Consider the following 18,326-nt stretch of genomic DNA (forward strand, 5'->3'; position numbering starts at 1 on the left):
AATGTGTTTTTTTTTTAATTATATATTTTTTATTAAAGTCAGGGTAAATTTGGAATAAATTAAAAAATTTTATTAAAAAGGACGATTTTAAAATGAAATGCAACATTAAGGACGATTTTAAGTCGAAAATTACATCAGGGACAGTTTCGATTCTGACCCTCAACGTTAGGAACCAAAATAGTACTTACCCCTTATTATAATTCATTCTTTCTTCTAGCATAAGTCTTGTTTATATATATGCATATCTAACTTACGAAGAAAGGAAAACGGTGAAGAAAGAATAGCGTAACCGAGAGCGAGAAGCGTGGGAATGTAAATCCTTCCAAATTTTTGGCTTTGATCTTTTGCAATCCATAACCCCAATAAAAAATCTAATCTGATAAAAGTATTCGTATCATCTTCTTCTATACGTTGGCACCACTTTTGATTGGTGGAAGTTGACGGTGACGTAACTCCTCTACCGTTTGAGTTTGGCTTGTAACATTCTGCCACACAAAACTTTACGCTTAAGTCGTAAAACAGAAATGGTGTGATATTACGACCTATAAAATAAAATATATACATATGATAGCAGAAAGATTGTATATGCTAGAAGTTTTGAAGAATTGGGGAAATAAAAATCGCGAAATAAAAGCGCAACACTCAAGGAACAAGTCAGTTTGCGTGCTAAGAAAACTATAACTAATAAACATAGGAAAATAAAAGTAGGAATAGAGTGTCAAAGATACAAAATAGCAAGCTCCTGACTCAGCCCGCGAAGTCAAGACTGGCCGGAGAATATTTACACATATATACATACATATCCAAAATCCAAATGTACATAAACAGAATCCTGCCTCTCCATAAACCTCTAAAAGGACCAAAAAGAATAAGTTATGCGGAGAGAAAGAGCTAAGTACATATATATACAACCTTGTACAACAAAATGACTCAGTAACCACTTCATTTTAGGTATCCAGACGTCTAATGAGATGCCTCTCGACCTGCATCTGAAAAATAACAACATAGTATGGAATGAGAACCAGAGGTTCTCAGTATGGTAAAGGTGGCACACACATAATATATAAGGTCCTGGGAATGCCAGAGGCAATTCTAGAACACCGACACTCAGATTATAGAGTTTAAAGTATTAAATAGAAGTCATAAAAGGTGGTTTTCTAAAAGTATCTAAACCTAACTTAGCATAATCTTAAAGCTGAGTCCTATACTGTCATTCCTCCATACCTCTAACTTCATCATACATTTCACAGACAAATAAGCAGATAAAGGCAAGTACAAGAAAGTTACAAATACTGCAGGTAACAAATATATACATTTAACATGGCAAGTACATTTAGACACACCCAATTAAAGCACAAGCAAATAATTCAAGTAATATGCATATGATGCATGCATGTCCTATGGCTGATGAGGCTCATCTGTCGGTTATCCAGCTAACCCGACAAGTTCGAAAACCTTAGACTGTCCCTCGACGTGCATCCCCAAGAGTCTATGCATAGCTTTTTTCTCAAATAATCAATATTGCTTAATGGGGGTTACATTCCCGGTAATTTATAGTGCCCGGTCACCCATACGTCGTAGGGTCAACAGAGTATCGAGTTTTCAACTTGGTACTCGTGGTGGCAAGCCATGACACTTTATCCAGGGAATCTCGTGTCTCAGATCATTAAATCATTCAAGCCAAATTTCATACATAATTTTTCATTCAAATATCCAATCAAGTATCATATATGACTTATCCGTAACATCTCATAATCAATTCATCACTTTTCAACTTTACTTCACCTTCAAGTTATCCTCATTTCCTAACTTCATCTAATTACCATGTTTAACGCTATTATTTATGACCAATAGAATGAAAATAGAAGTTTAGTAGTTTGAAATAAGTTTTAAAAACCTTAAAAATTATGTTTGCTGAAACAGGTGCCATGCATACGCGTGGCTCACGCGTATGCGTGGAATTGTAAAAACGCAGCTCATGCACGTGTCCCTCGTCTTGCGTACGCGTAGGTGAAATCTTCATGTCACGCGTACGCGTGAACATGCTTGTTTACCCCTTACGCGCATGCATGGACTCGTCGCATATGCATCGCCAAAAATCCATTCCACGCGTACGCGTGGGCGTACATTCTTAAAAAAAATAAGGCAGATGCAGTAACGAGTTGCAGTAGCAGATTTGAGAAAGCAAAGCTACAGAATTGGTTTTAAACACAGTTTATAAACTTGATCTTTCAAAGGGCATAACTCAGTCATTTTAAATCGTTTTTCTTCTGTTCTTTGAACGGCATAAACTTCACGAGTCCAATTTTCATTTAAAACAAGTTGAAATCAATTTGGGGCTCCATAAGCCAAGTTATGGCCCACCAAAATTCAACCCAAAACCAAAAATTTCAAACTCTTTAAACCTCATTCTCATCCACAATTTTCATTCCATTCACTTTCAACATATCCATTCCAACACAATTCCCAGCAACAACACTCAACCAAATATATTCATCAACAACAACATTCAACACATTCAATCATGGTTCTTTCGAAATCAACATAACAACCACCATCCATAATCAATTACTAATTATCCACGAACACCAACCAAATATATTCATCAACAAATTACTAAACATTAAACATACACCTGCATTCCAACTTATCCTATGGCACGTGAAAACTTAGGCTAGAAGACCTTAAGATAGGAATGAACTGAATGTATAATTGATGGATTGTGTATATGGAATAAAATGTGTGGTTAGCTGTTGTTAATAATTTTCTGTTGAAGTTGGTTGGTTTTAGAAAAGATTTAATATTGGTATTTGTTTGATTTGAAATAATTTGTTATTGGAAATGATTTGAATAATTGAGAGGTGTTTGGTTTGATAGTTGGGACCCTTGAAGGGTGACAGAAATTCAAATTTTAGAGGAAATACTGCCAAAATTTCTATAAGAATTGGAGTTTTGATTTGAAGTGTTATTTTAGAAAGGAAAGAGATTATTATGAGGCGTTTTTTGTATTTTGGAATATTTGGATATATATATATATATGTATGTATATGAATATTGAATATTATGTTTGAGCTTGGAGTTTGACTCCATGGAATACTATATTATTGAGCTTGGAATGTGACTCCATGGAATATTATATTTGAGCTTGGAATTTGACTCCATGAAATATTATTGAGTTGGGGATGCGCGCGTGCACAGAGGGACTGTCCAATGGTTAACTACCAAGACATGTCGGGTTGGCTATATAACCGACAGATGAGACTCATCAGCTATAGGACAGGCGTACATCATATTCATTTGTTTGTTTGCTTGAGTGTGCATTGTTTTGGTTTGCTTAACTGTTTAATTCTACTTATTCACTACTTGTTCTACTTGCTGTAAATACTTCTCTATCTCTGTTTTTCTTGCTTGAATTGTATGTGTATGTTTTCTGAGAAATCCCTCTTGACGGAGGTGTGAGGGGAGGGGGTTGTTCCACTAGTGTCTCGGAGGATTGGAGGAGTTAGAAAGTGAAGTGTTAAGTTAAAGTTAGATTCAGAACTAGAATACCTTAGATAACTTACCTAACTTTTGGTTTAGGTTATTTTCCTTAAGTTTGATTCTGAGTGTCGGAGTTCTAGGAATGCCTCTGGCTTTCCTGGGACCTTTTATATTAACTATGCGGGCACTTTTACCATGCTGAGAATCTCCGGTTCTCATTCCATATATATTTTGTTGTTTTTCAGATGCAGGTCGAGAAACACCTCGTTGAGCGTCTGGAGACCCTCCTTACAAGCGAAGAACTACCTTTTGAACTGTCATATTTTGATTTTGGGCCATGTATATATGTTTATAGAATCTCCGCATGTACATTTTGTGTTTGTCCCTCCTTAGTCGACCTTAGCTTCGCAGGCCGAGTCTGGAGCTTGCTATCTGAGTTTTGGAACTCCGGTATGTATATATGCTTTCAGCTTTCTTTTGATCTTACCTATCCATTTTACAAATATCCATGCGAGTGTGACACGATTTTCTGTTTATCGTTTTAATTTTGTTTAGCTAATTCTTTAACGCTCCTAGATATGATTTCATCCAACTATATTTATGTACATATCCTTTTCTTTTAGATGTCGTAATACCTTGCCACCTCTGCTTAAGCATAAGGCTCTGTGTGATAGGGTGTTACATTAAGGACACCAACTTGATCTTTCACAATTTTGATGTCAATAATAGTGTTTGTTCTATGGTTAAGAGAAGAGAATGAGAAAAAAAGAAAAGAAAATAAAGTAATATATATACTCACACTGATATTAAAGTGTTCTATCCACCACTTGATTATTGTCAAAGCTTGAATTCGAATGTAGCATATTAAAAGATACTATATATTATCACTTAACCAAATTTCAACTAAAAGATAAGTTGAAATTGAATAAAAAAGATTTACTACATATAATTTATTGATACTATAGTTTAAAAATTGAATTAAAGAAAATTATTCAACCTTGTATCCAATTTTTTGATAGTTTTATCACCATGGTTTTAACATAAGAAAAATTATATAATAATCACCATGATTTGAAAATTTTTTAGCATAACACTAATAAAAAAAATTATATATAATTTACTATTCATTCTTAAACACTTCTTATTAGGTAAAGAGTATTATATTTTTTATTAATTAAACACATTTTGTAACATCCCAACTTTTTGAATCAGGTTCATTATTCAATAACTAATTAATTAATTAAAATAGTAATAATTTAAGATTTAAATTTAAAATAAAAAATTAGAAAATAATGTATTTAAAAAGCCAATGAGTTATATTTCAAATGGCATAATCTCCCCATACTCAATTAAGAGGTCGCGGGTTCGAGTCTCCCTATCTTTGGTAAAAAAAAATAATGTATTTGAAAAACCAACATATCTAATTTAAAATTTAAATATGTGAAAACACTAGCTGTAGTCAATTCCTAACCGACAATAAACCACCTTTCAAGATATAGTCATAACTAATTTCATACTTATGGGATTTGAATGATCTTTAGTTACATGAAAGGATAAGAAAACTAGCTTTATTCTTTAAGTTCGGTACAAAATCAAATTCAAATTAAATTAGGTAGATAAATATGTTACAAGTCCATAGTAGAAAACCGCGCTCTTATCAGCCAGCCTAATATACTAACATTATTTCAAGAATATATCAAGCTGTGGTTATTCGATTGACTTTATTTAAGATTCATTTTAAAGCTAACTCAATTCGCTATAAATTTATGTCTAATAGCTATTTCCAAATTTCAAACGTAGAAAACTTTATAGGGCTTGCAAAGTGACGATTTAGATTGGAAATTTCACCTAAATGCGAATTAGATTCTCCTAACACAATTTGTACATACCTAGGAGCTATTTGAGTTCTTCCTTTCTCATTCCATTCTATTTTTTCTATACAAAAAATTCTAGGTAACCTATCTTCTCCACCTTTTGTTATTTTTATAAATTGTCATTCATATACTTTTTCTATTATAATAAAAATCATTATCTCTTCTCACTTCCGATCCTTACTTTCACTCTAAATCTTCTGCCAAAGTATTCACAAAGTCCACTCATATATTTTTCAAAAAGATATTCTTTTTGAAATATGCAAATTAAAGAATATGAAGATTTTCTTTCTATCCAATCAAGGATTCATACCTACATAACAATATACACAAAGTCTAGCCATGGAACAAGTCTTTCTTTGCTAACAAATTGCGTCTATTTGCATCAGAATACATATGGTAGTGTTTGGTTAGTGGGTGTGTCTACACAAGACAGAGACACGCTGACACACGTCCTCTGTTTGATTGTTGAGACACACAATTTTAAAGGACAAGTTGGTACATAAATTGACACAAATTACATGCATTCAATGAACCTCTAATAAGTTGAGACACAAACTTAATATTGAGACACTGATTATTTGAGAATTTTATCCTCCCTTCTCCTCTCCATTTCAACTTCCGTCTCTTCTTTTTTCATGGCCAACCAAGCAAAATCTCTTCTCCTCATTTAAACTTCTGTTTCTTCTTTCTTCATGGCCAACTAACCTCCTCTTTCTGAAGTGTCTCTACCACTGCCATTGCTACTACCTCACTTTCTCCTCATACTCTCTATATTGGGTCTCTGTCTTCTTCCTTCTTCCAAATCTCCAGATCTGTGACTTGTGTCTCTATCATATCGCAGGCGAGCCTTTATCATCGACCCATCGTGCCTCCATCTTCATCTATGTTCATCCTTCTATTTGCCTCTTTTTGGATTTTTTTCCTAAAATAAAGTTTTATTTTTTCTTTATTTTTTTATTATTAATCTGTGCGATTTTTAGAAAAAAAGTTATAGTCTGAATGCTATGAACAATTTTTTTTCGTTGGCTTCTATGCTGTTGAAATATCTCACCTTCCAATTAATTTTTTAATTTGATATTCAATTGGTTCATAGTCGCTTCAACAACTTAAAATTGACACAAGGGATTTAAATTGGGTATCATGCCAATTAATTACTTACTGTTTAATTAGGAAGATATGTATTAAATTTGTTGTTGAAATTACTAGAATTTTTGTTATTTGAATATTTTTTTATGAATAGAGATGGAAGAAAAGAATCAGTGTAGCTGTTGAAAAAATATAGATAGTGGTGATGGTGTTAAAGATAGATGATGAGAGTATTATTAACTTCTTAAAGTTTGATGTGTTTTATGTATGTTCTTTGCCAAACATAAAACATGTATACATGTATTTTGTGTCTATGTCTATATAGTTAACGTCTATATAGTTCATGTCTCTATGTCCATGTCTCATGCTATACACTAAACAAACGGAGCCTACAGAAACTTCACTCGAGGTAGGGATTTTATACTATTTTTTATATGTCATATCTTAAATGTTTTATTTTTATATAGATGTTATTAGCATTGCATGTCATGATATAACGTCTCTTTATTTCATACATATTATGCATTATAATAACCATCTTATGTGCATTAAAGAACTGAGGATATGATCATTTGATAAGATAATCAAAATGATCATTTGGTAAGGGAAGGTGATCGAATCGAGATGATCTTTCAGTAAGGAAATGTGATTGGCAAACTTTTGGGATAAGAACATTCGGTAAGGGAAGTATACTCCTATCAATTTTATATAATAATATCTCTTTGTTGACATAACTCCTTTCCTGTGTATGTCTAAATAACCTTGATTGTAAATTGAACTGAGAGAATGATCCTTCGGTAAGGGAAGGTGATCGTCAAAACGTTTGGAATAAGAACTTTCGGTAAGGGAAGGAGACGCCCACTTTTTATGCCAGTTTGGCTTAATACCTTCCATAAAAGCTACCAGAGAAAGTAATAAAAAGTACAAAGAAAAGTGTGATTATGATTGTTCTTTCTTCATTCTTTCTGTTTAATTTATGACTTTGTTTATCATGTTCGTTTTATTCTAAGATCCTTCTTTTACTCAAATATCATTTCTATTTGATTTATGATTATGTTTATGTTTCTTATTTCACTAAAAAATCCTTTCTTTTTTTAACCAAAGATCCATTCTATTTGATTTATATATGATTATGTTTATTATCCTTATTTTATTTAAAGATCCATCCTCTTTGATTTATCTATGCTAATGTTACTATTATTCTCTTATTTATTTTGCCTTGCTTTATGGCCTATGAGAATATTAAATCAAGGTTTTTGAATTTGCATTTTATATGTTTTAACATTTTAGGCATTTTGTTACGAGTCACATGTTATGACATAAGTAAATGAGAAGCATTTAAAAGTCAAACCACTTCGACTAACGAAGATTTTTTAAAATAATAATTATTGAACAACATTACATCATCACTATTTTTATTGTTAAAATTTGGAGTGGCTGGGATGGATACGATGATACCATATAGATAAACTATTGAGAAACTTGTATTCCTCACCCCTCTTTCCGTACCATATTCAAAAATGACGCAGTACAAAGTAATACACTGTTCGATTGAGGAGAAAAGACAAGTGCACTATTAGGAGCGAGATATCAAGAACGTAGATATGAAACGTTAAGTACTTACCCAAATTTATATTAAGAAGGAAAAATAGGCAATTGTTTAGTCATAGTTATACAAATTAAGAGAATTAAGATTTTCTATGTGCTTTGTTTATCTTTATTGAATGATTGTAACTGTGACTATGATGTTTCTTTTTTATGATTATTTGGTATGAGTAAAGCTTGTCATTGTTTATACTTTCATAGTTTAGCACGACTGTTTTTAATATTAGTACCTTCATATCCACTTATATTTTTCAATTAGTAACCATTCTAATAGAAATTAGTTATTCGCTATTTTTACATATATAAATTATTTTATATAAAAATTTCATATTGTTTTAAAAATTTCGCAAGGTTTTGAATATCAATGACCAATATAATCCAAATAAGGCTTAAATCCAGTTTAAAAATATTAGGATGTTACATTTTTTGTATCAGAGCAATTTGATCCCATGCAATTATATTCTATGCTTACAAGATTAATTTATTACTATTTATTAGTTATAATTACTGTCATATAATGAAATATTTTCTATGTGATCAAATTAGATTAGAAATATGTGATCATCTAATAGTAAAAGTTATTGTGCTCCTAAATATTTTGTTTGAGACTTATCGCCGTAATTGTTTGGTCAAAATGTACATGTGTTAACGAGAATACCTGCATATCTTTGCGTTTTTTGGATTGATACTATTCCTATAATTGTTACCACTACCTTATAAGCCATTTAAGCTAATAGTACATGTACTTTTATAAAATTTATTCCATTATTTAATATACCCTATCATCATTATATTCCTTAAAAATGTGATATTACACGATCTTTTTATTTATGTCATTTATGTTACTATTACTATCTCTTTAATGAGATGGAAGGAGAAAATGTGAAGCAATTGTCTTATATGTTAAGAAAAACTACTCACTTTTAACTTCTCTAAACTCTGCTTGTCATGCTTTTGCTTAGCTTAATTTGATATTAACTTTATTGATTAGCTTTTCTTTTCTTCTTCTTTGGTGTTTGAATAAAAAAGTAAATTCTTCTCTCTTATCTAACCAACACCTGAAGTAAACTTAGCAGCAGTTTAAGGTCGTTTTTTCTTTAGATTAATTTACTTTGGACTTAGTTTGATTCCATTCCCATTTAGCAGCTTTGGATCATTTTATCTCGTAGAATTGGACTGCAACAAAACAATTTGGACCTGCACATCAAACTAACATCATCAAACTCAATTGGGTTATCAACCCAAATCAACATGTTTATCATCATTAATTTGTTATATATCTACTAAATTTAACAACTTGTCTAATTGCTCTTAAGTGAATGCATATGAATGGCGATATGTAACCAATTATGCCCTTGCATGTGATTTATATGATTTAAATATTTGAATTTGATGTGTTAGAATATTGCTTGAAGATTGATGATCTTTATTGCTTGTTAGAGATTAGGCTATAAATTTGATTCTCAATTAGGGTAATATAAAAAGTAAAAATAGTAAGTTGCATAATTAATTTTTCATTCTATACATTACCTTTTTAAGTAGGGTAAAATTTGAGCGTAAACTTGATAAGTCTAATTTGTTGTCTTCAAAGTTTAGGACTATCAAGATCTTTAGATAAGAGAGATTTATAATTTTTGAAATAAAATTGTCTAAAAACTTTTAAGATAAGAGGAATTCAAAATCTCAAACCAAATAACTTATCCAACAAAATTCAAATCAGTATAGCACTAAAATTATTTATATTTTTTATATATAAAAAATTAATATATATATATATATTTTTTTACAAAAGAAGGATATCTTATCTAAAATTCTATTTTCATATTATTCTTTTTTTTCTTTAAATTATAATCTTTATACATTTTTAACTTATTATTATTATTATTATTATCTTTTTTCATCTAATAATTTTTTTAGTATCATCTCCTAATTAATAATAAATTTAATATTATTATCAAACTCTTAAGAGAAATTTTTTTATTATTTAATTGTTTATTAACTCTATTTTCATTAACAAATGGATTAAGGATTACAAATTACAAAGTGATTTTGGTATATATATAAAAACGAAAACTGTGTAACTTTATTAATATTTAGCAATAAATTTTCATTAAACTCTAAAAATAACTAAAGTAAAATATCATTTAGTTTTATCCCCATTAATGTTCAACCTATAAATAATCTTGAACGATTATTATAAACGAGAAAATATCAGTAATATTAGAAAAATAAAAAAATCAAAACTTATCTTATTTAACATATTAATTATTATAATTATAAATAAAAACTAAATAAAATAAATTGTGACTATTTTTGACTTTTTTTTTTGTTATCAAATATTTTCGATATATTATTTATCTAACTCTCTTAGCATTTTATGTTTTGTGACACTTATTAATGATCATCTCAACGTTAATTATTCTTAAGGATAAACTAAGGATAAACCACAATAAGAGAATACATTCCGGTTAAAGGAAATATTTTATAATCTTGAAAGCCTGCTTCCAAAAAAAGCTTCTTGAATTCCTCTTCACTTCTTTCCTTTCCATTCACACTTGTCATGGCAATATCCATTCTGAGCTTTATTTGAGTAAGTCCAAATTCATCTTGTTTTTCATTTATCACAAAATCTATGATAATTGCTTTTCCTCCTTTAGTATTCTTTGAAATTGCATCTTTGCATTTCTTCAATATCATTACACAATCTTCATCATCCCAATCATGTAGAATCCACTAAATCAAAAACAAAACAAAAAGGTTAGGAATTGTATCATACCATTTTCTTCACCTTTAATGTCTCTTGCCCATAAATAATTCTACCAACAAATAATATAAATCCTAAATTCTTCCTCTTTAATATTAGCCAATTTTTTTAAATTTTAAATTCTAAATCCTAAATAATTCAAAAAATGAAAATTGAANCAAATATATATATATATATATATATATATTTACAATTTGTTGTCTAATCTAAAAACATTGACTTTTAATGTATAATTTTGTCCAAATTAACATTTATTTTAAAATAATTGAAACAGAATGAAACGTCTATGAAAACAAGTATAATAGATTGATTTTTTTTTTTTTGGTGACAGTATAATAGATTGATGAAATAGTATAATTTAGGAGAAAGTATTATTTAGATTTCTAATATTTGGAGTGAATCTTAATTTAATCTTTAAAGTTTCAAAACGTTTTGTTTTAGTCATAAAAATTTTCTAATATCCTATTTCAATCCTAAAAATTTTTTAAGTGGGTTTAACGTGGTCTTGCCATTAAATTTTGGCATTTGATTTCAGTATGTAAGTAAAATTGATCCATCAACGATCATTAATATAAAAGTTTTTCCTTTACTTTTGAAACGTTGATGATTAATTGTTATGATTTGGAGTTTTGCACCAAAAAAAAATTGAGAAGAAGAAGTATTACAAAATAGTTTTAGTTATGTTTTTCTAACACATGGAAGAAGATATTATTTAACTAGTAATATTATTAATATCTACGTCATTCATTCGGTTAGTTATTAGTGTCAAATTTAATGATAGAAAAACATTAAATTTGTTTAAAACTTTTTAAGACAGAAATAAAATATCTAAAATTAGAAACTAAATTAGAATTTAGCTGAAACAAAAATAATATTTTACGTTGTAATTTACTTATACACACCTTAAGTAGAACAGCATCAGTCTCAGGTATAAAATTGAACATGTCTCCACCAATAAAGCTCAAATTGTTGCTGTTGTTTCCTGAAAATTTCTCCACAACATGTGGAAGGTCAAACACTATGCACTTCAATTTGGGAAACATGTCACTAATAATCTTAGATATGGTTCCATTTCCACCACCAACATCTACAATGGATTCCAACCCTTCAAAAACAGCACTATGATCTTTCAATGCCAACTTCACCATTTGAGAGTCACTAGCCATTGACTCATTAAAGGATGTCAAAATTGAAGGGTTTTTGCTAAGAAAGTCCCAATGATTTGTTCCAAGGGAAATTTCACATAAAGTAAGATTTTCTTCTAAAGTCCATTTTCCTAGTAAGTTATAAGAACTTGACACAGATGGATCAAGAAAAAACTTAGCCATTGGAATTAAACAATATTCAGTGCCTTTAACAAGAAGCTCAGAAGAAATTGTGAGAGCATATGCTTCTTTTTCTTCTTTGTTTTCATCATCATCATCATGGATTGTTACAATATCAAAGAATCCATTGTGACTTAGGTGGCGCATAAGACGCTCCACACCACTAATTTTGGATGGTGGAACTTGTAAAATTGAGATCAATTCATAAAGGGTGATGGGTTTTTCATGGTTGTAGATTATGGTTGGTATTTCTAACTCAATGCACCATTTAAGGCACATAGAATCTAAGTAAGCATACATGTGTTTGTACACATGAACTTGCCCTTCAAAAATCTCATCTGCTTTGCGACCACTTAGTAAATCCATTTTTTCCACCATGTGTGTTTGCATTGAAACAATAGTTTCATGCATTATATATGCACAATAGGGGAAACGATAAGGTTGAATCACATTCAATTATTATTGACCATTAATAATCATTCCTTGACCAATATCAGAGATTCAATGATTCTAGACCAATATCATATTCAATTATTCTTGACCAATAATCCAAGTTAAGTAATATAAAAGTATAGTTTTTTTTTAATTTATCTAACCAATTAATATTATTGACCAATAATAATAATTTTTTTTCTTGGTCATGGGTAAAAAGGGATATACATTCAATAATACCATTTTCTGTGTTACCTTATAGATTAGGAAAAATATAGGAAAAAAAATCCTCTCTAAATCAACATAAGTCAATTCTATTATAATTTAAATTTTATAAATAAATAAAAATTTAAAAATCAAAATTTTAAAATTCAAAAAAATTCTTTTTACATTTATCCTAATCACATTTATAATACACAATAAAAACAATCCATAAAAAACTTAATTCCTTTTTATTTATTTAAAAATAGTCAAATCTCTCGCTCCATAATTCCGTCGTCTCCACACATTTTTTTCTCCGTTGTCCACCAACCACCATCGCGTCTTTCAACACGTTGCATGTCCTCTTCCACGCGTCCCGTCGCCGTCCTTCTTTTGTCGATGCCGTCGCCCACCGTCCCAACGCATCTGCACCGCCGCGGCCCCATTCGTTGCGACACAGCCACCGCCGGTCCCCCATTCGCGTTGCACGATCAACTACTCCGATCCATGATGACTCCTCCACTCGCGATGCGTGGCTTCTGTGGCTTCTTCCTCGTAACGCGCCACCACAATTCTCCCACCGTCCACGTAATACCGTCCACGTAATACCGTCCAAGATGTCGTCGCCGGTCACCCTGCGGCTCTTCTTCTCCTTTTCTATTTGGTTTAATTGATTCTTTTAATTAATTTTTTATGTTTTTTTTTCTAAATTTCACATGATTCTTTTTATTAGTTTTAGATGATTTTTTTCTTATGTTTTGTATGGTTTTTTTCGTAAGATTTGGATAATTCTTTTTTCTATGTTTTGTATATTTTTTTCTTAGAATTTGAATGATTTTTATCTTATATTTTGGTATTTTTTTTTTGAGTTTGGACGTTTTTTTAAATAGAAAGTAGGATTTGCATAATAAATAGTAAAAGATAAATAATAAATTAGAGTAAAAAGAAGCAATTAATAATCATTAATTTTATATTTTTTTAAAAAAAAAATTTAAATAATTATTAATTAATGACAATTAATTAGTATAGAATCTAGTTTAAATATGTTTGTTGGCTTATTATTGGCTATACCCATCTTAATTTCCTAACAAAATTGGATAAATTATCATGAGCAATACTATTTCTATTTTTTCCCCTCTTTATCCAGCCAACTATGACCAAGTCTGTTGTATACATTTTGAATGGCCATTCAGTGATATTCCCTTTTCTAAATACTATATATACAATTTTTAAGCATCATTGTACTAATTTTCTCAAATTTTTTATTCCAACCAATTGTGATTAAGATCTTTATCCATCCTATAATTAGGAATATTTTTCATGGACACCAGCTTGATCTTTCACAATTTTGATGTCAATAATAGTGTTTGTTCTATGGTTAAGAGAAGAGAATAAAAAAAGGAAAAAATAAAGTAATATATATACTCACACAGATATTAAAGTGTTTTATCTACCACTTGATTATTGTCAAAGTTTGAATTCGAATGCAACATATTAAAAGATATTATATATTGTCATTTAACCAAATTTCAACTATAAAATAAGTTGAAATTGAATAAAAAAGATTTACCAAGTATAATTTATTGATACTATAGTTTAAAAATTGAATTAAAAAAACCACTCAATTTTCTATCTAATTTTTTGATATTTTTATCGTCATGGTTTTAACATAAGAAAAAATATATATAATCACCATGATTTTAAAAATTTTTAGCATAACACTAATAAAAAAATTATATATAATTTATTATTCATTCTTAAACATTTCTTATTAAGTAAAGAGTATTATATTTTTTATTAATTAAACACATTTTGTAACATCCTAATTTTTTGAATCAGATTTATTATTCAATAACTAATTAATTAATTAAAATAGTAATAATTTAAGATTTAAATTCAAAATAAAAAATTAAAAAATAATGAATTTGATAGAAAGTCAATGAGTTATAGTTCAAATGGCATAGTCTCTCCATACTCAATTAAGAGGTCGCAGGTTCGAGTCTCCCTGTCTTTGGTAAAAAAATAATGCATTTGAAAAATCAACATATCTAATTTAAAATCTAAATATATGAAAATACTAGCTGTAGTGAATTCCTAACCAACAATAAACCATCTTTCAAGATATAGTCATAACTAATCAAATTCAAATTAAATTAGGTAGATAAATTTATTACAAGTCCATAGTAGAAAATCGCGCTCTTATCAGCCAGCCTTATATACTAACAGTATTTTGAGAATATATCAAGTTGTGGTTATCCAATTGACTTCATTTAAGATTCATTTTAAAGCTAACTCAATTATCTATAAATTTATGTCTAATAGCTAATTTCCAAATTCCAAACGTAGAAAATTTTATAGGACTTGCAAAGTGACGATTCAGATTGGAGATTTCATCTAAAGGCGAATTAGATTCTCCTAACACAATCTATACATACCTAAGAGCTATTTGAGTCCTTACTTTCTCATTCTAAGTAACCTATCCTCTCCACCTCCTGTTATCTCTATAAATTGTCATTCATATACTTTTTCTATTATAATAAAAATAATGATCTCTTCTCACTTCCAATCCTTACTTTCACTCTAAATCTTCTGCCAAAGTATTCACAAAGTTCACTCGTATATTGTTCAAGAAGATATTCTTTTTGAATTATGCAAATTACAGAATATGAAGATTTTCTTTCTATCCAGTCAAGGATTCATACCTACATCAAAATATACACAAAGTTTAGCCATGGAACAAGTCTCTCTTCGCTAACAAATCGCGTCTATTTGCATCAAAATACATATGGTAGTGTTTGGTTAGTGGGTGTGTCTACACAAGACAGAGACACGCTAACACACGTCTTCTGTTTGATTGTTGAGACACACAATTTTAAAGGATACGTTGCTACACAAATTGACACAAATTACATGTATTCAGTGTACCTCTAATAAGTTTAGACACAAAATTAATATTGAGACACTGATTATTTTGACAATTTTGCCCTCCCTTCTCTTCTCCATTTTAACTTCCACCTCTTCTCTTTTCATGGCCAACCAAGCAGAATCTCTTCTCCTCTCTATTCTTTTACCCATTTAAACTTCTATTTCTTCTCTTCATGGCCAACCAACCTCCTCTTGCTGCAGTGTCTTTACCACTGCCATTGCTTCTGCCTCACTTCCTCCTCATACTCTCCATATTGGGTCTCTGTCTTCTTCCTTCTTCTAAATCTCCAGATCTGTGACTTGTGTCTCTGCCATGTCACGGACGAGCCTCTATCATCGATCCATCGTGCCTCCATCTTCATCTCTGTTCATCCTTCTATTTGCCCCTTTTTGGATTTTTTTTCCTAAAATAAAGTTTTATTTTTCTTTGTTTTTTTTATTATTAATTTGTGCTATTTTTAGAAAAAAATTATAGTCTGAATGCTATGAACAATTTTTTTTCGTTGGCTTCTATACTGTTGAAACATCTCACCTTTCAATTAATTTTTTAATTTGATATTCTATTCGTTCATAGTCACTTCAACAACTTAAAATTGACACAAGGGATTCAAAATGGAAATCATGTCAATTAATTACTTGCTGTTTAATTAGGAAGATATGTATTAAATTTGTTGTTGAAATTAATAGAACTTTTGTTATCTGGCTTATTTTTTTTATGAATAGAGATGGAAAAAAAGAATCAGTGTAGCTGTTGAAAAAATATAAATAGTGGTGATGGTGGTAAAGATAGATGATGAGGGTATTATTGACTTTTTAAAGTTTGATGTGTTTTATGTATGTTCTTTGCCAAACATAAAACATGTATACATGTATTTTGTGTCTATGTCTATGTAGTTCATGTCTCTATGTCCATGTCTCATATAGGGGGTGTAAGTTACCGAACTGGACCGAAATTTACGTAAAATCGAACCAAAATTTATAACAACCGAATAAAAAATCGAAAAATCGATTTTTTTCGAATTAAACCGATCGGTTCGATTTAGTTTTCGGTTGGTTCAGTAAAAACCGAACCGAACAAAACCAAACCAAAATATTGGTTCAGAAATGCTTGTTTTTACACATTTGCCCTTTAACCTAATATGCAAACCTCTAACCTCCCAATCCCTACTCAGCGCAGCCACAAGTCACAACCCCACAAGTCACAACCTCCATCTTTCTCCTCTATGCCTGATTGCCTGAGACCCTGAGGAATGAGAGCTTGAGAGAGCCAGAGAGCCAAAGAGCTGAGAGCGCCGTCGTTGAGTCGCCATGAAGGACGTCGTCGATCTCCATCACGGGTGTTGCAGAGAGCTGTCTTCACGCCATCGTCTCACCGTCGTCGATCTCCGTCTGAGCCGTTCTTACCCGTCGCTGAACAGCAGTCTTCGTTGCCGTCCAACAGTCTCTGTCGCTGAGCAGTTCCTCTTTGTTGGTGAGAAAACCCTTGGTCCGAGCGGCAACTCACAATGTCGTCTTATGAGGTTGGTAACTCAATTTTTTCACAATTTGTTGCAAGTTATTAATTTTTAGATGTTCTTGTTGCTGGGCTGATTGAAAGTTTGTTATTGTTGCTGTTTGTTGAATTGAAGAAGTTCTTTGTATATATATACTTCTTATCACAATTTTAATTATAAATCCACATGATTTAATTTTTTAAATTTTTACTTCTTTATATCATATCAATTAAGATTCCAATTCTGAATATTAACTCATATAACCAAAATAAAAAAATTTGGTGCTTACAGAGATATTTTATCTACTTTAGTCACTGCCCGGCCACTTGAATTCTAATTGAATTTTCTCTTTGATTAATCTTCAGGACTGATTTTGTCTCCTTGATCTTTGGTTTTTTCAAAATTTATTGCAAGTTATTAGATATTCTTACTGCTGGATTAATTTAGTGTTAGATTAATTTATGTTGCTATAAATGTATAAAAGGCCAGAACCTTGCTACAAGAGCATAAAAGGTTGTGTAATACTTAATAAATCAAGTTTAGAGGCAAAAATAAATGTGAATAGTAGTACTCTTTAGTCTTTTCTAGACCAAAAGACCAATAATTATTTTGATGTAGGTTTGATAACACTAACACAGAAAGATTAAATAAAGTGTACTTAATTTAGAAAATAAAGAGTACTTAATCTAGAAATAGGTACATAGCACATGGGTTTATATTTGATCTGATAGTACATTACAATTTCTTCATGCAATAATTTAGGCAAGTAGCACAAAGGCAATAATGCAGATTACTGCAGGAGGGTCCAATTATGAGATCAACATGGCTTCAAGATTTGTTGTTGTGGCTTAAATTGGCTTAAATTGGCTTAAAGACAGTTGAGGCATTGATATGCACACAAAATTGGCTTCGTGCTTTTCCAATGACAACTGATTTTGAGGAGCTTAATGAAGAGTTTAAGAAACTTGATTAGGTATGCAAAAAAGAAATTTGTAGTTCCTTTCATGATTTATGTTTATAATTTATAATCTATATTATGTTTATAATCTATATTGATTTTTTTGTTTTATTTTTGTAGAAATTGCACTAACCGGAGAAGATGACGATGAGTCTGGTGTGGATTCAGATTAAGTATGGTGGC

General features: G+C 30.4%; 1 protein-coding gene across 1 annotated transcript; it reads right to left on the reverse strand.

Annotated features, from left to right (window-relative positions):
• Positions 1-10,449: 10,449 nt before the first annotated feature.
• On the reverse strand, positions 10,450-12,500 carry LOC107486358 (isoflavone-7-O-methyltransferase 6-like). Its single transcript, XM_016106893.3, has 2 exons — positions 11,712-12,500; positions 10,450-10,778 (listed from the first exon to the last, which is right to left on the reverse strand). Exons 1-2 carry the CDS (start codon positions 12,498-12,500, stop codon positions 10,479-10,481), a joined length of 1,089 nt encoding a protein of 362 aa, XP_015962379.3. The 3' UTR covers positions 10,450-10,478.
• Positions 12,501-18,326: the final 5,826 nt, after the last annotated feature.

The sequence above is a fragment of the Arachis duranensis genome, chromosome 4, assembly GCF_000817695.3.
Source record: "Arachis duranensis cultivar V14167 chromosome 4, aradu.V14167.gnm2.J7QH, whole genome shotgun sequence".
Taxonomy (NCBI): Eukaryota; Viridiplantae; Streptophyta; class Magnoliopsida; order Fabales; family Fabaceae; genus Arachis; species Arachis duranensis.

What these genes read in the sequence shown, in the direction of transcription:
- LOC107486358 (XM_016106893.3), bottom strand. Translation starts at nt 12,500, where the DNA reads ATGGATTTACTAAGTGGTCGCAAAGCAGATGAGATTTTTGAAGGGCAA. An exon ending in CTGATGCTGTTCTACTTAAG is followed by an intron (nt 10,779 to 11,711) that starts GTGTGTATAAGT and finishes TTTTTGATTTAG; the next exon opens with TGGATTCTACATGATTGGGA.